This window comes from Anabas testudineus, chromosome 2 (genome assembly GCF_900324465.2).
Source record: "Anabas testudineus chromosome 2, fAnaTes1.2, whole genome shotgun sequence".
Classification (NCBI taxonomy): domain Eukaryota; kingdom Metazoa; phylum Chordata; class Actinopteri; order Anabantiformes; family Anabantidae; genus Anabas; species Anabas testudineus.
The window spans coordinates 2,084,053-2,105,631 of record NC_046611.1 but is presented as its reverse complement, the minus strand read 5'-3'; the positions used below and the strand labels follow the sequence as shown (position 1 = coordinate 2,105,631).

The window sequence follows — 21,579 nt, the reverse complement described above, 5'->3', positions numbered from 1 at the left end:
TTGTGTTTCAGCTGGCAGTAGGTCAGGTTCTCCTGGCCGACTACTGAGCTCCACTTACGGCAGGGTCCCCAGGCCAATGATGGGCACTGCCGCCGCTTCTGCAGCTTCCAACAGCATCACCACAAGTCGAACCGAGAAAGGCCGGCCACGAGGCCACCGCAGCCAGGGCTGCAGCCGAGAGACCAGCCCCACCAGATCAGGCACAGGTAAGGAGTGTGTTGAACCAACACGACAAAAGGAAGACAAATTAATTTCATTATAATCATCAAGAGTCAGTGAAACTGGGAAAGGGAAGGTTTTTATGTCAATTTCAGCAAAAATGGTTATGGTGATAGCAGTAGAAATGCTGCTTATCAGTAGAAATCAATATTCACTATTATTATTAAAAAGGGTTTAAAAGTTGAATTATAAAATATCAGTTCTATTTTAAGATGTGAAATGCATCAAATGTGAAAAAATGTGATATTCGAAAAATATGAAACAGTGGATTTTCTGTTAGAAAGCCTGGACAGGTTTCAGGATCTCTACAAAACCTCTGAGTTGTGAGTACTTGTTAAGGGGGCAAAGATTTTTATCCACACGTCACAGGACTGCAGCATTCCTGGTTCCTGTTTCTTTCCTTGTACTAATTCCATACCTGCTGACGTCCTGAGTCTTATCCTCCCTCTCCTGCCTAACTAACCATCTCTGCAGAGCTTCAGGTGTGTCAGTGTCTGGCTCGATGTGCTGCAAGCTAAACTCTCCCCCTGCGCTGCTGTCTGTCTGTCTCTGTGTCTGTCCGTCTCTGCCTCGCCGTCTTTAGCCCGGAGTCGGATCCCCCGACCCAGCATGAGTCAGGGCTGCAGCCGCGAAACCAGTCGCGAGAGCAGCCGTGACACCAGCCCTGCCAGGGGTTTCTCCCCCCTGGGTGAGTATGTTATTAAAGACCCCCTGAGCCTTCTGCCAGACTTCCTCACTTTCCACATCACAGATGATACAGAGTAGTGAGGGTAACATCTGGAAAATAAATTGAAATTAAGGTGAAACACATCTGTACCTAAGAGCTTAGTAAACATCTTCAGCAGAAGTCACGTTACCAACGTTCATTTCTCTTCTTACCCTGCTGACCTGTCTGAGGATCACCGTTCTTCCTGCGGGATTCTCTGCATGCTCAACATTTAAATGTTCAGATTCATTGTTGTATTAATTGTCTGATACAGCAGGTGCAAATACGCAAACCTCATATTGGTAATAAGGCAGGTGTCAGTCCATCAGTCAGCACATCTGTAGCAATAGTACCGTGGCGTTATCTCTGTTGTTCTCTGACTTTGCGTCTTCCTCCAGCCACTCGCTGTCACTCCCGTTCAACCAGCGCCCTGTCCTCTGCAGAGTGCTACTCAGGTGATCAGTGAGGTCTTCTCAGGAACCAGATTTACTCAGTTAGCCAGATAAAATAAACACATTTATTCCATCCTACCTAACGTTCACTTATCTGGCTCACTGACTTATCCTGTTTTTTTAAGCCTGTCCCTGCATGGCTGAAGTCAACCTGGAGTCTGTTGTGGGAAATAATCAGCACTCAAATTCTGTTAATATTTGTCTGCTGCTTTTGACTTTATCTGAGCTACCTGGGTGATGGTTGGTCAGACAGAACCTGCCAGCCACATCATTCAGCTGCAGGGGTTTGATACTACAGCCCAGACTTCACAATTACACACATGCTCCTTGTTGATATAGAAAACATGTCAGTTAATGTATTTGCTTATTGTACATTCTGAGGATGTGATGTTGCTTTTACATGTTTTTGTTTGTTTTGCAGCTTTATGATGATATTTGTATGTGACATGACACAAAACCTGATTTTTATGGTATATAGTGCATTTTGCATTTATTTTTATTTAACTATTTTCTGGCTGCTGGCTGCATAGATTTGGACATTTTTTACATTCTCATTGCCAAATATTTTGTTGCTGTTTTGCTAAAGACAGATCTCTCTGTGTCTGTATTGCTTTGGGTTGGGGGTTGTTCCTTGAGATTGTCCCAGTGGACAAATGTCAAATAATTAAGCTAAGTAGTAAGTTTAATAATGAGTTTACAAAATCCAGTCTAAATAGCTGCACAAAACAAAAAACTGGACCAGGACACTCTTCACTCCAGGTAGCATTTAATTAGCTATTTATTTAGTTGTTCTGCTTGATTCAACATTTTAAATAAGTATTAAAAGACTCATATCTGCTCAAAAGTGAAGAAATCATTGGTCCTCTTCGCTGTTTTGTATTCCATTTTAACACGCTCCTCTTGATCTGCTAACACGTGTTTGACTTTTTCTCGTTCAGATCGGCTGTCCCATCAGGCTCGGATCTCGGCCTCTGTCAACGCCATGAGAATCCTCAACACGGGCACAGAGGTGGAGGCTGCTGTTGCTGATGCCCTGGTACGAATTCATATGAATAAGATAGAAATAAAAATACTGATTTGATGTTGCACAGTCCTGCAGTAATTTCCTCTGTGCTCTTTTTTCCTGGACTTTGTAAATTTCAGCTCTTAGGAGACTCGAGGAGTAAGGTACAAATAAATCTGCCTGAGTGTCTTAATGCATGCAGCGCATGAGCTTATAGAGTTTACAGTTGACAGATAGAAGATGTTGGCTGTTGCAGAATTTCACCCACTGATTTCAACTTATGGGACGGTCTGTCTAAAATGTTTTCTAACATCATTCTAAAGCTGTGAACAGATTCCCTGTGTTATTTATCACATACAGTAAGACATCATCATCACAAAGCTGCATGTGGTTTAACGCTGTAGCTGCATGGTATCATAGATCTTCCCAGTGCAGCAGCTTTACATTGGCATGACTGCAGGGAAAACATGATGGCGTTACTCTTCAGTCCTGCGTGTGAACCCTATTAACATCTGTGTTTTTTTTTTTTACTCAGCGGAGACCAGTGAGGCGGCGTTTTGAGTCACCAGGCATGTATTCAGATGATGACGCCAACAGCGATGCCTCCAGCGCCTGCTCAGAGCGCTCATTCAGCTCCCGCAACGGTGGGATGGCTCCGCACTACCTGCGCCAGACAGAGGACGTGGCAGAGGTGCTCAACCACTGCGCCAGCGCCAACTGGTCTGAGAGAAAGGAGGGGCTGCTGGGATTGCAAAATCTGCTCAAGAGCCAAAGGATGCTCAGGTGGGTGTCCATTATGTAAGATTCATATACCTGAAACGTGTGTACTGTTTTATTATTTTAGTATCCAGCTACTACTAAACCACGAAATGCATAATATGACCACTTCAACCGTGAACCAGGAAGATCTGTAATCAAACTTACTGAGACAGATCAGATCAGTTTTCTGATGTTTGAAACTGATTTCAGTCATGAGATAATTCACATGAAAAGAAGAAACTTTTGCTTGTTTTTCTCTCAACAGTCGTGTGGAGCTGAAGAGGCTTTGCGAGATCTTCACTAGGATGTTTGCAGACCCTCACAGCAAGGTGAGATCTGATCCAGCTTGACTTCTGTAACACAGAGCATGTTTCACACAGAGTGTATCACTGACAAACACATGGAAACTAACACTAGTGACTGAACAGAAATTAATCTTCAGAGCTGCAGTTTCCCCACAGAGACAGATTATCACTCAGTAATGCTTTAATCAATATGAAGTCTCCTTGGTTGGTATCATAAATGACAGCAGGTGGTACATTCATTTTAGGATTTACTGCAGCTGGTGATCAGAATATTTCCAGTTTGCCTGATTTCACTGGTCACATCAGAACTAACTGCAGGAGAAACTAACACAGTGTGTTTTTTTGTTGCATGCCTCCTCGCTGCTGCGGACTCTTAACAAACACCAGAGAGTAAGTGTTTGCTCACATTCTGATCAAACCAGCTGCTCGTTGTGAACTGTCCTGTCCTGTTGAGCTCAAACACTGGTGCACGAACACAGTGAACAATAAAACAGACTGTTCCTTCCATCATGCTCTCCCTTCCTTCCATCTTTCCGTACCTTTCCTCCTCTTCATCCCTTCCTCTCTATCTCAGGTCTTCAGTATGTTCCTGGAGACACTGGTGGACTTCATCATTTTGCACAGAGAAGACCTGCAGGACTGGCTCTTTGTCCTTCTCACCCAGCTGCTGAAGAAGATGGGGGCTGACCTGCTGGGCTCCGTCCAGGCCAAAGTCCAGAAGGCCCTGGATGTCACCAGGTTAACAGCAGTGCTGAAATCCTTTCATAAGAACTATGATGTATTGAAAAGTACTTAGTGGATTCTTATTTAATTCAAACAAATAAAAAGACGATTTTCTTCAGGGTTAAAGTAGATTTTCTGGAACTTTTACATTCAAAAACTGCAAAAATGACATTTCTTAGTTACCAACTCAGGTTTCTTTCTTCTAGAGAGTCTTTCCCGTATGAGCAGCAGTTCAACATCCTGATGCGTTTCATCGTGGATCAGACGCAGACGCCCAACCTGAAGGTGAAGGTGGCCATCCTGCGCTACATCGAGGCTCTAGCTCGTCAGATGGACCCTGCTGACTTTGTCAACTCCAGTGAGACACGTCTCGCTGTCTCCCGTATCATCACCTGGACCACGGAGCCTAAGAGCTCAGACGTTCGAAAGGTATGAAGGCGCGACGCTGTGGGGTTCCCGTACTACCTCCATTTTCTCTCTGCACACGGTTTTTATTTTGTCTTTTTGTCTTGTTCGCAAAAGTTTAGTTTCTCTTTGTTTCAGTTTTCATTTTCACATCTTGATTTTTTTTTTTCCAATCGCCATTTCTCATCCACCAACTCCCCCAGACCCTTCATAACTGGGCAGGGGAGGATTTCTCAGGCCGACCCAGCACCATGGCCTCTCTGCCTGGGGAGGCCAACCAGGAGGAAAGGTGCAAGCAGGTAGAATCTCCAACAAAACGGCATGACCCAAAAATATAACCTGCTCTAATCCAGCCTGACAAACCCAAGAAGCTGCTGTCAGTCTGTTCAGTCATGTGGATTTGAAAACGCTCAGAATAACAGAGTTGTGTGAATGCTTTTTAACACTAACTCTGTGTTTTAGGGTCATGTTGCATCCGTGTCTTATATTTTATACTGTTTCATATTCAGTAAAACATGAACAGGGACATGGGCAGTGGACTGAGCATGCTTTTATTCTGAAACTAACTGTGCTGACTTGTCTAAACATAACCATGGTTCTTTTCCAGAGGGTTCTGCATGGACCTTTGGGGTTTGCTTTTAACTTTTTATCAGTAAACCTTGATAAACCTTGATATATTTGTTTTTTGCCGCAGAAGATTCAATGTAGAAGTTTTAATTTCTTTTCATTTTTGAGTTGAGAATTGACTTGCTGCATGTTCACTGAAATAAACAAACATGCTTCTTAACATGTAGCATTTACTTTCAATTATTACAATTATGTTCGGGTTCAGAATGAATCATCATCTCATTCATTTTCTAAAATGATAATTTTACAGTATCAGGAAAACTAGACTTTTGAGTTGGTCAGGTTTGCTGCACGGTGATTTTAATCCTGTACAGAGTTTATGTGTCTGTGTTTTTTACCTATATGTAATAATTATTGTCCCAGTTACCTATTGTCACTGGTCATTTCATAATGAATGTCCTGCAGTATGAGAACCTTTGCATTTAATTTTTATCTCTGAGTTTATTGTGTTTTCTGCACAGAAGCTATAAAGGATTTTACTTAACTAATTGATTCCACATGAGTAAGATTTAGTAATTTTATTAATAGGGTTGAAGACCTGTGATATAAATCCTGTTCTAATCAATGGGAATTTTACAGGCCAATTTGCAGCATATAGGGCCAATCCAGTGCTTTTTACACGTTACAAGACAAATTGTAGAGATAAATCAAGTGATTTTTTGTGTGTGTACATGTGCAGGCGGCCCAGGTGGTGCTGATCGCCCTGTTTGAGCTCAACACCCCAGAGTTCACCATGCTGCTAGGAGCTCTGCCCAAGACCTTCCAGGACGGGACCACCAAGCTGCTGCACAACCACCTGAGAAACGCCAGCGCTAACAGCGGCATTGGCATGGTAACACACACCCTGAGGACCCTCGTTGATAAAGTGCATTCACTAGCTCTTTCATGGTTTTCTGCTGCTGCTCTGAAAAGAGATAAATTTAGAGGAATAATTTAAATAAGTTAGAATAAGTTTAAGTAAATGGAAATCACAGATATTACACAATCACGTGTAATGTGTCTAACTTGAAATTTGTGTGTTCTGCTGATTTGCAGGTGTCTCCAAGTAACTCGTCTGGTCGAATGCCTCCTCGGCAGCCCAGCAGCCACAGCAGCCCGCTCACCTCACCCACCAACTGCTCCCATGGTGGCCTTTCTCCCAGGTACGCCTCATTATTGACTCTTCTGCCACACTGCACCTGGACTCAACAGCCACAACCTTTAGCAGAACGAGGCTTGGGGTGGGCGGCCATCTGCCTTTACCGTTTAGGATGAGGGGACAGTAGAGAAACAATAGGATAGTGGACAATGTCAAGGAACAGATAGGGTACAATCACTGCCCACAGCATGTGTGCTCATGTACTTGGGAGAGAATAACAGAGAATTAAATGATGCAGTTATTGTCTGGATTAATGCTTTGATCTCGCCGGCAGGGCTAAATGGGCTAAACTGGAATACTGGGCTTATCAGTTCATTAAGACTGAAACCCGCTCACCAATCAAGTACCATTAGGCGTACGATCCCTGTCACTAATTGAATGTTAGGGCGTATAAATGTGTTTTAAGTTTTGATTTGAAAACCTCTTCAGAGTGGGACTGTCTGATGTCAGCAGGTAGGTTATTCCAAAGTAGTGGGACACGGTAGGGAAAGGCCCTGCAGCCTGCTGACTTCTTTTTAGCTCTGGAGACAAACAAGAGCCCTGCATTCAGAAAGCAAAGGGCACTAGGGAGTGTCAGGGATTTCTATTCAAGATTTTGTGTGTCATCAGAAGCACCTTGAAATCTGGTTGGACTTCAATAGGGAGCCACTGGAGGGAAACTAAGACTAGAAATATGGTCTTTTCCTGGATTTAGTCAAAATTCTAGCAGCAGCATTCTGGACCATTTGTAGACTTTTAATGCTCCATTGGGGAAAGCTTGACCTATTATATAGGTGAAAGAAGGCAATCTTAGTGATATCTTTAAAGTGGTGTTCAAAAGAGAGGCAAGGATCAAATGTGATTCCAAGATTTGCAACTGTCAGGCTCTGAGAAATCACACAGCTGTCAAGAGTCTCAGTTTTATCTGGATTAAGAAGTAGAAAATTATGTGACGTCCAGCTTTTTAGCGTGGACCAGGACTCTAAATTAGGAATCTCAGAAGAGCTGCGTATCATCCACATGACAGTGGAAGGTAATTCCATGATTTTGTGTAGTTTTGCCTATCGGTGAAATGTAAACAGAAAACAACACCAATAATCATCTTATCTGCTTTAGAAAGCTACAAAGGAGTCTCCAGTCTAAACTGTTGTACACCTGCTCAGGTTTCACCTTAGAAAGTTCTTTAAATGACTTTGTGTCAACAGTCTAACTCATGCTAACATCCTACTGCATGATCCTGGTCCATACCAGCGCCCATACTAACTAACTGAGAACGGTGCTTCTCCTTATGTTCGACTTTTCTCACATCTTTATCTTCTCTCTGGGCTCCTCTCCTCCCCTCTTCCTTACCTTGCTCTTCTCCCCGGCTGGTTGCAGTCGGCTGTGGGGTTGGAGTGCAGACGGGCTCTCCAAGTTCCCTCCTGCACCCTTCCCCTCCCCTCTTCCTCCACCCACTGCCCTCCCCTCCCTCAAGGCCCTGCGGCGAGCTTACTCACCCAGGTAACCCCACCCCCCTTTTTCCTGCTTCTCCTTCTCCTCTTCCTCTTTCTTATGAGGTTTCACAGTAATTCTGGGTGATCTGACTAAAATCCATGTTGACCTTAAATCGTTTTTTCTGCAGTAGTCCTGTTATTAACTGACCCCAACCCTTCTCTGTTGAGCATTTGTTAACTGATTAACTGATGCTCAGCTGTATATACAGTGACACACTGTGAAACCCTTAAACCTCTGACTGATGAACAGTCTTCGTCTTTGCTGCAACAATTTGTGCCTCCATCTGCTCAAATTGTTTGTTACTGTCCACCATCTTACTTTTACTTCGCTTTCTTATCACAAACTGAAAACTCTCAGGTGAGAAAATGTGCGACCTGTGTAACCTGTCTTAGCTCGACTCACCTGTTTGTCTCTTTCTGCGTCAGTTTGTCAACATGCACGGCTTTGCTGCCTGTTTTCTAATCATGGACGAAACTTGCATGGTTTGACTGGCACTGAAATTCTTAAAATAGGTTTTTACTTTTTAGAATATTATACACAATGTAGTAAAAATAACAAGAGTACATCAAGGATTGTGTTTGCTTCGTATCTAGAACGGTGCCCTTGATCATTACTCACAAGCTTTACACGAAAGCAGTGCTAATCTGTAACTATTAAATGACTGATCCTCTTATCTGAAGGTTTGGCTCACTACATAAAAGCATCTAAGGGGCTTTAGATTAGGCTTTTTAGCTTCAGATCCTGAAGAACTCCACTCAGAAAAAAATCCACACTCAGTATAATGATTTACTGTTTCCTTCATAATCAAACCTTTAGTCACTGAACAGCTTCAATGTGATTACGTTTTCTAACAGCATGTCTATCCCCCTCTCCCACGCTGCAGCATGTTGGAGTATGACAGCGAGAACCTAAACTCGGACGAGATCTACAGCTCTCTGCGCGGCGTCACAGAGGCCATCCAGAACTTCAGCTTCCGTAGTCAAGAAGATCTGATGGAGCTGAGACGGGACAGCAAGAGGGACGGCATGGTGAGGAGAAACAAAGTGGAGTGAAAAATGTGACATCATTATTTATTTTCATGAAAGATGAATAAGCTGCTCATTTTCTCAATTAAGTGGGTTTCTCAAACGTAAAGATATAAAATCAGCTAACATCATATATGAATGGAGGAAACAAGGGAATGTTGATTATTCCGTTATCATCTATTTTGCAGAATAATTTCTAGTTAATCAGCTAATTGTTTAATTGGATTATCGTTTAGTTTTAGATTTTGTTCCTGTATGTAAATTAGTCTCTGGAGTAAAGAAACTTTTGTAGGGGTTTTTCGAAACAGTGTCACTGAGGTTAGATATATCTGAGAAAGACGAATAGGCGACATGTAGCTCGGTTGCTAGAGCAGTGAGTGGTTCGACACCCGGTTCCTGTGTGTCAAAGAGAAGAAAACCTTTTCTTACAGCCCTAATTACGTGAATTAGTGCATCAAATAAACTCGTTCCTGAGTTTCTCCTGTTGCCTCTGATTCTGGTTTCTTAGCCTGGATTCGGAGCATCCCCAGACTCTGACTCTCGGCATGGTGGTGACGTGGTGGAGGGTGGACGCACAGCTCTAGACAACAAGACCTCACTGCTGAACACGCCTTCTCCAAGATCATTTGCTGGCCCTCGTTTCCGAGAGTACAACCCGTACAACTACACCGACAGCATCAGCACTCTGGACAAAGCTGCTCTGAAGGAGGCTCTGTATGAGGGAGGTGTGGAGCAGCTGCGAGATGGTGAGATTTTGTTCCTGTTGGTCTAATTATTAATAAAAAAATTATTTTTTGCTTTTAGTTCATGTCATGTTGAATGTTTTTTTCTGTTTCTTGTTACCTTTTGCAGTGCACCGGCAAGAATGTGTTGAAAACAAGTTTCTAAATCCCAAAAGCTTCCCTGGTAAAGAGAAAACGTGCAACCAAACACAAACATGCATTTTACTCAGGAGCAAATGTTTAGTGACAGAAACCGTTTTAGCATCTTCTCATGTTTCTATGTCCTTGTCCCACAGCAGGCCCAGCTGAGCAGCTGGAGCTGGTTGGCGAGCTGCTGAAGGAGCTCTCCCAGAGTCAGTCAGGGGAGCGGGGCCCTGAAGAGCGACGGAGTACCCTGCTGGAGCTGCTGAAGGTGGCCCGGGAGGACAGCCTGGTGGTTTGGGAGGAACACTTCAAGACCATGTTGCTGCTGCTGCTCGAGACGCTGGGAGACAAAGACGTGAGGACATGAGGCCTGAAAAAAACCTTATGACGTCATATTTGTTGAAGACATTTTATGAATGGAGCTTTTTCTCCCTCAGCACACAATCCGAGCGCTGGCTCTGCGGGTCCTGAAGGAGATTCTGAGGAACCAGCCAGCCCGTTTTAAGAACTATGCCGAGCTCACCATCATGAAGACGCTGGAGGCTCATAAAGATTCACACAAAGAGGTGATGTTATTTCGATGGAGTATAGAGTTTCCTGGAGGCAACTTTGTGTAAAAACCATGTAAACATTTTGTCCTTTGAATCAGGAATACTGTTTGTTTTGACATCATGTCTTTTGCTTCTTAAGGTCGTGCGGGCAGCAGAGGAAGCAGCCTCTGCGATCGCAGGCTCCATCCACCCAGAGCAGTGCATCAAGGTTCTGTGTCCCATTGTGCAGACGGCCGACTATCCCATTAACCTGGCTGCTATCAAGATGCAAACGAGGGCTATCGAACGCATCGCAAAGGAGCCACTCCACCAGCTGCTGCCGGATGTCATACCTGGACTCCTGCAGGTGAGACATGCTGATAACATGCATTTGTTTTTCCCTTTGCTGGTGAACGCCTGCTGCTTGCTTTATTCACTGGATGAAGCACTGATACAGATTTCTGGAGTTAAAATCTTTTGTTTGATTCAGTATCATCTGCTGTTGCAGGGCTATGACAACACAGAGAGCAGTGTGAGGAAGGCCAGCGTCTTCTGCCTGGTCGCCATCTACTCTGTGATCGGAGAGGAGCTGAAGCCTTACCTGGCTCAGCTGACAGGCAGCAAGGTTCACTCACTCTCCATCTGTTGTGCTTTTACACCATTTTTTTTTGTAATCTGAAAAAATAAGACAGCTCTGAAACTTTATCTAATTTTAGTGTTTTAACCAAATGTTTTCAGTTTTGTTTCAGGACTTGTTATAGCAGCTGCTAAATCAAATGTGAAAACATCTATATCTATACTTGTGACATACAGAATCATTGTTAGGACGGGATCAATTTTACAACCTCGAAACTTAAGTTTTATTCTTTCAGGAAGTCTTTTGCAAGAAAAACCTGAAAAAAAGTAATCACAGGTACAAATCATTTTACCCAGTAAAGTCAGGAAGGAGCAGGGAAGTTTGAAGTGGAACTCTGCTAAGAGTGTTTCAGGCAGGGTGCCGTCGTAGCCTCAGAGGTGGAGTCCTTTAACCCTCCTGCTGTTTCTTCCTACAGATGAAGCTGCTTAACCTGTACATCAAGAGGGCCCAGACCTCCACAAGCAACAGCAGCAGCTCCTCCGACATCTCCTCCTACTAACTCCGGCAGCACACGCTCAGCTTTAAGACAGACACCATTTCATTCCCTCAGCTCATCTGAAGATGGGATTATTTAGATGTTCCTTGTAGGGCCCAGGCTTGCGCCAAAAACCTCATCTTCCCAACCAAACATTTCACTTCTTCGGCTGCTGATGAAGCTGAAGTCGTCTTTGAGCTCATGTTGTCGTGGCTCCAGTTTCTGGACCATCTTCTTATCATCTTGAACACATAGGTCATTTTCTTTAGGTCAGTTGATCCTGGTAGCTAAGACATTTCACAAAGAACCAGGTCCTCTACCTGACCCTCTTCTTCATCTTTCACACTACCACTAGAGTCACGAGCCTTAAACTTTATCATCCGTCGACGTACGACGGAACCAATGTGATCATAGGAAACTGTTTTTAGAGGCTGTGTGCCTGAAACCAAGATCTCTTCCTAGTCTCTCCTAATTCACCATCACATCAACTTTACAAATGCTGTTTGCCACGTGGATTTAGGGTGATTTAGGATTTAGGTTTCTGAGCGTTCTGCTAGCATCAAGACCGTCTTTGTGAACTTTTGAAGAATTTACGGTTTGAAATCGTGGGAGAAGAGGAGAGTTTCTGCCTCCTCTCAGTGCAGGAGGAAACCTGTGTCTTTAAGTATTTTTAATCATGTTTAGTACCTTTAATCCACTTCTCTGAACAATGTTTTGCTTTGACACATCAAACCTTATCATATATTGAATGTACAGAGCTTTGAATGACTGTGGATCTCACCTGTGTTTCCTCTTCCTGAACTACTGCCTCATCGGTGGATCAGTCTTAAAGGCTTTGGGGAATTTTCCAGTTTTTAACGTGTGCATTTGATGAATTTTAAACTGCTGCACTGAGCGGTTAAAGAAAGCGGCGCTACGGTCTTTAAAAGGCTGAACTCGAGGGTCAATTTGAAGATTAATCAATGAGCTTTCATTTTGAAATTGGGATGACACCTCAGTAAGTGTCAGCCATCCAAAATGTGAAATCCAAGTTCATGGGAGTTTATACTAAACGATCATTTGGCTGGCCAATGATTTTAAGCACTACAGTGATTTTAAAAGTTTTCTTTTAAGTATTATATCGGGCCCAAGTACCAGCAGAAGATATCAGTGTTATTTTAAAATAAAATAAATCTACGAGCATCACTTTTAGAGATGGAACAAAGAAGGATTTAGTTAGTGTAATCTGATCACTTTGATTTTCTTTTAAAGAATACAACTAAAGGAAGTTGGACTTCAGTTTTTGTCTGGATTAAATTGACTTTTTGGACTAATTTAAAAATAGTACTCGAGTACTTTACTTAACATTAGAAGTTGTTTTTACTTAGTAGAACTTAAAATTCGCCCCCTAGTCTCCAGATACTGTTATTTTACTTAGCTTAGCTTAGCTAACGTTAGCTTTAGTAGCTGAAGCAGAGAGCTGGCATCAAAACACTGTCAGACCTGACGTAGTTTAATTGAACTCATAGTTAAGTTTAAATATGAGTATTTATCTATCTTTATATCTTATGTCCTGATATTATACATCCCATTGTCTGCTTGACCAGCTAGCATGTACTCAGTGTCATGATTGAAGTTTTATTATGAAGGCTTTCTGTTCAAAGACCAGAACCTGCTGATCTTGATTTACAGTGGGACCAGAGACATCAACACAACTCCAGATTCAAGTAGATTCACACAAACAGATAAACACAGTAGTTTGTTATGAGCAGCTGTGTTGAGAAAGTGATATTATACCGATCTAATTAACAAAAGAAAATCAGTTTTCCAGCTTCCTGATGTGTATTTTTAAATGGAAAGTCAAACGGATTCATGGACCTACCGTTTGTTAGACTTATCGTCTGCCCTAAACTCACATACTCAGAAATTACAGTATAAAGATTTTAGGAGAATAAAAGAAAACCTGAGGGCCCAGTTCTCATTAACCTGAGTTTATTGGTGTTTTTCACACGCTGTCAAGTCAAGACTACTATTACAAAAACACACAAATATACGTTATATTAGAATGAAAATATAATCTAAAGGTCGAGATAAAAGTCTAAATGTCTCAAAAATCCTATCAGTATTTATTCATGACAGTTTTGTTAGCAGTGAACTAATAATCAGTGATTTATTTGTAAGGTTGTAAGTGTCTTTTTGTTTTAAAAAATGGTTTAATTTGTTTGAAGAAACTCTGTATCACTTATTCCTAAATTGAATGTAAGTCACTTTGAGACTTGGACCTTTAAAATGTGAACTGTTGTAGCGAATGACAAATGGGCAATACTTAAATCTGTCAGAGAGCCTGCGAATCTGGATCATTAGACGCTACTTAAAGCAAGCGACAGTGCTAATTGATTAATTGTAAAACGCCAGCGTTACTGTGGTTCTGGTTTGAAAATGAAACGAGTGTGGAAGTGTTTGATCTTTGGACATTAGCAATAAACTCGATTTTCACGTCGACGCACTGTAAATATCCATAGGGTTCCTCCTTTGAGACGCTCTCGCTGGTCAATGACAGAAGAGTCATTTTTTAAAGTGCACCTCTCATAAAATGTTACTGCTGCTTATTATAATACTAACAAACGCGCCTAATAACTCCGCTGTATGTACTGTATCTCAGCAGAAAGGTTCAGGTACAGTTACGATGAAGGAAAACTTACTGAGATCTTTAATCCTCTGACTGGTTGAACTTTCCTGGTGCTAAACTCCACCCGTCTGGCACACTAGACAAGTCCAAACAAACGCTCCAGTGGAGATTTAAAGAATACGTTGACAATTTCAAAGTGTGTCTTTAAACAGCGCTCAGGAACTGTAGTTATTCTTTTGGTTTGATTCCTTGTTAATGCACCTTTAATAGAAGTGATGGTTTATTTTATTTCAAGATAAAATTCAGCTGATTCTGCAGTTTTTTTGTTTTTCATAAGAAAACAGTTCGATCACTTTCTTTTAAACTTCTAGTAACTTTAAAAAGTTATTTTGCACATAGTGAGGACTGTGAGTTTTGTCCCTCATCACTGACAATAGATAAAAGGTGCATGTTGTAATGGAAAGTATGAAGAATCCTGTTAGACTAGTCCTACATGCGCCTTACTGTTGTTTTAAGACACACTTGAAAACTTGTGAACCTGTCCTTTAAAATAAAGAGAACTGTGATGTTTTGGGTACCAGTGTCACATTTATGTGCTAAAAATGAAGCTGGTTCTTTAAATTATCAGGTGGGAAGAGGAACTGAACTTTATATTTGTTTTTAAAAAAGGAAGAAGATTGTTTTTCTCCAAATATCTGATTTGTCAGTTGAACATTAATGTTTACACAGATCACTCATTAGTACTTGAATTAATCTCTATGAAATTACAATTAATAAAAATAGTTGAAAGTCAATACTTTAATACGTTAAACACTGAAATCATTTTTCCACTCCAGCTCTAAAACAGCTTCATATTTACTGTCCAGAGTGTGAAGCTGGTGTTGGTGAATATCTCCAGGCCTTATTTTCTCTCTCCAGACGCATCAGACTGTTACATGTACCGTACCGGCGTCTCTCTTCTCACTTTGATCCACTCTGGACCGAATGTTGCCGTCAGAACCACTGAATCATATCGTCCAGTAGCAGTGATCCAGTGTCAGCCGCTGCGACTCGTTTCCCTTTACTGTTTTGTACACGGTGACGCCTGCATGTGAACGTCACAGGAATAGTTTCCGTCTGTGTTGCTATCAGTGAGTTCGACAAAAGCAAAAACTCCAAATTAGAAGATGTTCTTTTGATTTCCTGAATGTGTGCCTTTGGGTAAAGAGTTCTGGCAATATCCCTGGTTGTCCTGTACAATACAAACCATGTACTAACACTACTACACACTGCTTCTTAAGGTGGACTTCAGTGTGAGCACATGATGAGATGCAATGCTGTAAATAAGCTTCAAGCCTGAGGAGAAATGACGACAGTTTCCTTCGAAACCACCTCCGACGCATGGCTCCCGCTCTTTCTTTTTTTTTTTTAGTTGGTCAGTTTAATTTCATGCTACACAGTATTTATATGACGTTTTATTTTCCTCTGTATGACTGTATATATTTCCACATTTGGTTCGCTTTCACCTGTGATAGACTTTGCAGAACTTGAAATAAACTATCTTCTGTTATCTCGTGTCATCATTTTATTCTGTGAGCTCATATAAACTGCAGTTTTTCCATATAAAACGGCAGTTTTTCCATATAAAACTGCAGTTTTTCCATATAAAACTGCAGTTTCTCCATATAAAACTGCAGTTTCTCCATATAAAACTGCAGTTTTTCAGGTTCCTTGTGATATTTCAGTTGTTCATGATATAAGAGTAATTTCTAATTCGAATGGATCAGATTGATTTAACTTTAAATAATTGTTGAGTTTAGTTTAATCGTCTTGTGACCTTTTAGATTTATCTGTGACCCTTTGGAGGGATGCAAGCCCTAAATCAAATCATTGATAAAGGAGTAACAGGAGAAACAAATGAATACTGCAGTACTACTGCAAAACAGGTAGTAGACTTTGCTGCCAACACTTTAATATTAAGGAGCATGTTGAATACAGAACTTCACTCAGTGTACTTTAGTACAGTTCTGTGTATTTCTACATTCTGTTACTTCTTATCTAGTACTAATAATCAGTTTACTAGATTAACGACCTGGTTTGTGATTTGTGTGTTTATCCTATAATTATCTCCACAGCATTAATTCCTTTGAGGAATCCGATTAATAATAATATAACAATAACATTCTGAAATAAATGATTACAGCATTGTGCATAGTGAGTACTTTTATTTTTAGTGCTTTACTTGAGTACCATATGCACATACTTGGTTCTCCCCTGTTGTATTGATGGAGTGTTCTGTACATTTGAACTACATTTCCCATGTGTACCTGCATAAAAAACAACCACAGGTGTTTTCTATCAGGTGTTGTTAAAAGCTCTGACTTCAGCACCGAACCTTTTCTAACTCAGATGAAGTTCTCGTCACTGAACGCTCCACTTCATCACTAAATATCATGATATTTGTTTGACGTAACACTGGATACTCACCACTAGAAGGTAAATTGATCCTTTTCTCCACTCTGTAAATATTTTAGGTGCAGTCTGCAGATAGAAGCAGTCGGTCTATGGAGGATTTAAAGCCACAACAGAGTGAGTGCAGCTTTTCAAAATAAGCAGAAAAAGCTGAAACCAGTGTAACATGGAGAAAGAGAAGCAGCAGACACCACCAGCAGGTGGTGCCATCAGCCCTCGATTATCTCTGCTGCTGTGACCTGTGACTTCTGTTCTGTTACAGGACGAAAACAGTTTCACCCCAAAAACCAGAGAGAGGGACAGAGTTTCAGACTTCAGCTCAATAAACATCAGCTGTCAGGTACAGATTTACAGATTTATATCTACTTACTAACACAAATACTCAAACAATATTTAAACAACAAAATGCTTTTTGACATGTCTGGTAATATGTAGTATACTGTAGTACTGCTGAGACTGAGACTCTAAGCATCATGGTTATTCCTTTACTTAAATACTCCTTTACAAGTACAGAAGAATTAGCAGCAAAATATGGCTAAAGTATCACAGTAAAAATACCCACACATGAGGTTGAGCCACTATATCACATATATGAAGTTATTACTACATATTACTGCTATTATTAGTACTTAGCCCAGTGTTTCCCAACTTAGGGTTTGGGTCCATTTGAAGGGTCATCCAGTAAATCGGAGGGGTCGTCAGAGGATTATAAAAAAAAAAAAAAAAGGAGAACAGAAACACATTTATATATTTGTTATCTTTGCTTCTGTTTATTATTCTGTTTTTTTCCCTTTTGAGTCTCAAACTGTTGGAACAAATCATAGACGAGCTGATTTTTTGAAAGACACTGATCAGTTTTTCAGAATATTTGACATTTTGCAGAGTAAAACTATAAATTAGAATAAAACTGAACCATCTAATTGTACTTGATGAGAGTATTCTAGGAAATCCACCTACTGCTCCGTCACTGAAAATATGTTTTATTTGGTGAAATAAGCTTTTAGTTACTTAAAATCCCAAACCCTGTCTATAATATGATCAGAATAGAGTTTTATTAGACATGTATTCAGTGTAACATGACACTGGGATGGGAGGAGGATGTTGGTGTTCACACGTCCCTGCAGAGCTCCACTGATCTGATCACAGCATACTGGTGATAACAGAAGATCACTGTGCAGGGCCGTGCTGTTTACTTTACAAGCTCCGCTCCAACACGGTATAAATCTTTAAACACGTCCCCGGACCACTGGCTCCTAATGGGGCGTTTCATTCGTAGCTCAAGGCCGGCCGTGGGGACGGTGCTGCGGCGCCATCAAACATTCAGAAGGCCTTCGTTAGCATCTCTCAGCGGTGGCCATGTGTCATCGCCGAGGCCCTGCCTGTTTCATCAGTATGCACATGCTGTTGAAAATTAATTTCATTAAGGGCCCTCCATTTGCAGCCCCCACCCCCTCCTGTTTAAAAGCCCTCATAGTGCATGATTAGCGCACATTTCCCCAACCTGGCTGGGAGTGGCGGCTAGGTCGGGAGGTCGCTCAAATGAAAGAGAACAACTTCATTGTGAGATGACTGGCCCATAAATCATCGGCCATTTTCTATAAATCACGGCAGATGGCAGGGAGCGAGCCGAGGCTCATGGGAGCTCGTTGCGGCCCCTGTGCATGATGGGAAGGGCCGGGCTGGAGGCTGGCAGAAGCGCAGGGTCAGTTCAAGTTTGTGGACGCGGAAGAAGTGAGGTGTGGTGGAGGCGACACTCTCCCCTCCCCCTGCCCGGCCTCACCTGATGAGATGCAGACCCTGGAGGTCCACGTACAGCACCTCTCCACGCTGCCCTCCATTTAACAGGTCTAATCTGCCTGCTTAATATGGAGACAACTTCATCCCCCCCTTGTCCCCGAGCTGTGCTGAGACCTGTCAGGTTGACACTAGATGTCTGCCCAGGAGGGGAGATCTGCCAGGCCGACTCACACCTTCATTATTCATCAGGATTATTTAACAGAACAGGATTCACCTGCACTGCAGCCCGCTCATTTATCCTGTTTTAATTTCTGCATTTTCACATGTAGTCGAAGAGAAAGTTATGTATGTAGAAGGTTAAAATTTAAACGTTCCAGAAAAACACTGAGCACAGGGAAGTGGATCCAGAGAAATAAGACCGGCTCCTATAATATGACTCCATACACTCACAAGAAAACGTCGAGTGCAGCAAGAAAGTGTGTTAAAGTGAGGAGAAACCCTGAAATCACCAGAAACGAGACAAAGGAGAGGTTCAGCTTTTTTTATTCCAGCTGTTCGGTGGATGTTTGCTCTTAATTTAATTTAATTCCAGTGTGTGTTCACCTGACGTCGCGCAGTGAGGTTGTTCGACTTGGGAACAGTAGAGGGAGCTTCAGAGCTGCTGAAGCACCGACAGCTACAGTGCGTTGGATCCTGAACCTGTCAACACTGAAGTGTTGGAGTTCATGTGCAGGCTTTTTAAAGCTGCTCCACTTCCCAGAATGCACCTGTCCGCTCCCCTGTCCATTCAAAGAGACATTTGCTTGTTCTGAAGCTTTGAGTCTTTGACTCTCACTGCCTCAATCAGCAGGTGATGTTTCTTTTTCCTTTCCTTTTTATTTCTGGATTTCTTATAAAACATGGTTAAAAAGTTCAACCTGACGATTCATGAAACACCTGTTGACACACGTGTTTGTTGTTGAGCTTTCTGCTGCATCGTGAGGTCGTCTTCACCCAAATTGACACTAGTTTTTAAATGTTAAGATGTTTAACACTGAATAAATGAATGAATAAAAGTGTTCTTTGATGTCGACGTCGTGCACGGCTGCCCAGATGTGTTCGCTGTTCCTCACAGGAAGCAGCTGTTTCTACTGATCTCTGCTCATCCTGAGAGCTCCTGTCACAACATCAGAGCTTATTCAGGGGTGTGATAAAAGGAAGGAGGTGACACAACCGGGCTCTCTGGACTCTCTGCAGGACTGGCTGGAGCTGTGGCTCTTCATGGAAACATAATCATAATAACACACGTTGCTTGGTTGTTGAAATCAAAGTTTAGACTTCGGGTTCAAATTGCTGCTTGTTTTCACTTTGTTTTGCTGAATTCCAGTGTTTTTATGCAGCACTCTGTTATTTTTTTCTGCTCAATTTAAGAGCTCACACGACTTTTTGTCTAAACAGTCAGAGCGATGTTCTCTGGGTGTTTTTTCCCTTTGGAAGTGTGAAGCTGGTCGTATTGAGCCTTGAATCACTTGAGAACGTCGCACACACCAATATTTAACCGAACTGAAGCTTTGCTCATCTTTAAATCTGCACGCTGTGTGAAAATAGATTTTGCAGGGTCACATCATGACACACCTTGAGTTCCTGTGTACTCCATCTGTTGGTACTTGTTGATAGGGTGGAGGATGTTCCCTCATGTTGCCTGAGCCTGATGAGCCGGTCAGTGTCTGTGCTCTTGACCAGAGGGTGTTTATCAAATGACTTCCCATCAAAGTGGACACTGGAAAAAGCCCTGATGCTTATTTACCTCGTGCAGTGCGTCATCTGCTGAGTGGAGAGAAACAGGTTAATGTTGTGTGCTCTGACCAGCGAGGAGTCACCACTTTTCTCCTAAATCACACAGTATATTGGAAAACTAGTCTGAGTGGAGAATATAGAGTAAGAAACAACAGCTGAGAAGTGAAAGGAAGGAGGTGGTTCTAAAGGACTGAGGTTTAAGTTGTGTGTTTGAAGCGCTCGGATGCGTCTCTGCTGATGTCAGTCGGGAAGAAACTGGGAATTCTCCACATTCATGTATTTCTTCTGGTGCGCTGCACTTTAAAGCAGCAGCGCCCCGTCAGCCACTGGCCTCTTTTTCTTCTCTGCTCTTTATTTTCTCTGGATCTTTTCCTTCGAGCTGGCGCCCAAACACAAGCTCCCGTTCCCTCTGAGACACGTTCAAACATTAAAAAAGAAAAGAGTGTACAGGAATATTTGTGGGTCCACTCGGGCTGGAGGTCCGGTCTGAGAGGACCTTTTTCTGACAGGTGCTGTTGTTTGTTGTAATCAGCCAATCACCAGCTCTGTTTCGTGCAGAGCTTTATCGTGCGGCAGCATCTGTAGCTCCGTTTGGTGAAAAGACACCGAACCACTTAGCTGAGACTGAATAATGATGATGAATACGTCCATTTAATATGAAGTAATGAAAACACGGAGTCTGTGATCTGGCTTCTTGACGTCGTTAACCCCAGTTGGATAAATGAATAAAGTCCACTTCAGTAGATTTATTCATTTTTAAAGTTGCTGCTGTGGATCATCACTCAGAGATCAGTTCTTAAATCTTGTGCTTTTGTTCTGTACTGAAATAAATGTTTAATGTGTTTTTTTTATTTCTATTTACTTTATTTACACAGTAGTTCAGTTGTACCTGAACAGGAGGCTTTGGGTTTAATGTTGTTGACTGAACCTGTGAATACGAAGCAAAATAATCACAAAACTCTTCAATGTAGAATTATTATTTTGTTAAATTCTGTCTAGAAATAGAATAAAATCAAGATTTGTCTTTATTTTTGGTCAGTTTAAGTCTCCTTCCAGTTATATACCATTGTTAATTTTGTGCTTATTAGGTAGTTTTGTTTGTTTGGTGTCTTTATTTTTCTAAGGATCAGTACCGTCTGACAGGGGAACCTGAGCGGCCTGATGCTTCTGTCATGTGACAGGTGTGTCATGATTTTGAGGATCTGCAGGGGGCCAAGGGCACAAGCAGCTTTTCAAGGTGGACTCTCCCTCTAACAAGCCGGCGCTGGGCCTCTGTCAACCTCCCACACCCCTGCTTCTCAGCAGCCGGCATTAATGCAAATTATGGTCTGATAATTTAATAACTTTGCCGGCTTGATCTGTCCTTTTTATTACAATTATCATCAGGCAGGGGGTTGCGTTCCATCATCAGAAAATAAACACCATCGATCATCCTTGTAATGATTAGCCGCTGACAGACCGAGCTACGCTTTGCATAAATGGACTCTAATGCGGAGCTGGAGGGGCGAGCGGGGGTGTTTTTAGATGTTTTCTGCTAACTTTGGCTTCATGTTGGGGTTATTCACTGTGCTGATAATCGCAGCAAGGCTCCCTTTATGTTGTGGAGAGGCGGCGTGGTTCGCAGCCAGCAAGGAGAGCCGTTTCTTAAAGGATTACGTCAGTGG

General features: G+C 42.1%; 1 protein-coding gene across 18 annotated transcripts in view; it reads left to right on the top strand.

Annotated features, from left to right (window-relative positions):
- Nucleotides 1–15,500, top strand: part of LOC113163220 (CLIP-associating protein 1-B-like) — a 39,280-nt gene extending 23,780 nt beyond the window's left edge. For 6 of the 18 annotated variants that reach the window (XM_026361629.2, XM_026361628.2, XM_026361626.2 and 3 more), the window contains 20 exons: nt 12–206; nt 803–907; nt 2,316–2,413; nt 2,521–2,544; nt 2,916–3,163; nt 3,405–3,468; nt 3,832–3,834; nt 4,019–4,182; nt 4,374–4,596; nt 4,776–4,871; nt 5,879–6,031; nt 6,235–6,341; nt 8,694–8,838; nt 9,344–9,581; nt 9,688–9,741; nt 9,854–10,056; nt 10,139–10,267; nt 10,392–10,598; nt 10,740–10,856; nt 11,284–15,500. In XM_026361629.2, coding sequence (XP_026217414.1) covers nt 12–206; nt 803–907; nt 2,316–2,413; nt 2,521–2,544; nt 2,916–3,163; nt 3,405–3,468; nt 3,832–3,834; nt 4,019–4,182; nt 4,374–4,596; nt 4,776–4,871; nt 5,879–6,031; nt 6,235–6,341; nt 8,694–8,838; nt 9,344–9,581; nt 9,688–9,741; nt 9,854–10,056; nt 10,139–10,267; nt 10,392–10,598; nt 10,740–10,856; nt 11,284–11,367 — 2,657 coding nt within the window. In that variant the 3' untranslated portion in view covers nt 11,368–15,500. Of the gene's footprint in view, nt 1–11; nt 207–802; nt 908–1,323; nt 1,381–2,315; nt 2,414–2,520; nt 2,545–2,915; nt 3,164–3,404; nt 3,469–3,831; nt 3,835–4,018; nt 4,183–4,373; nt 4,597–4,775; nt 4,872–5,878; nt 6,032–6,234; nt 6,342–8,693; nt 8,839–9,343; nt 9,582–9,687; nt 9,742–9,853; nt 10,057–10,138; nt 10,268–10,391; nt 10,599–10,739; nt 10,857–11,283 lie in introns of all 18 variants that reach the window. The other 12 variants (XM_026361640.2, XM_026361633.2, XM_026361632.2 and 9 more) reach the window with 12 other exon arrangements.
- The last annotated feature ends 6,079 nt before the right edge of the window (nt 15,501–21,579 follow it).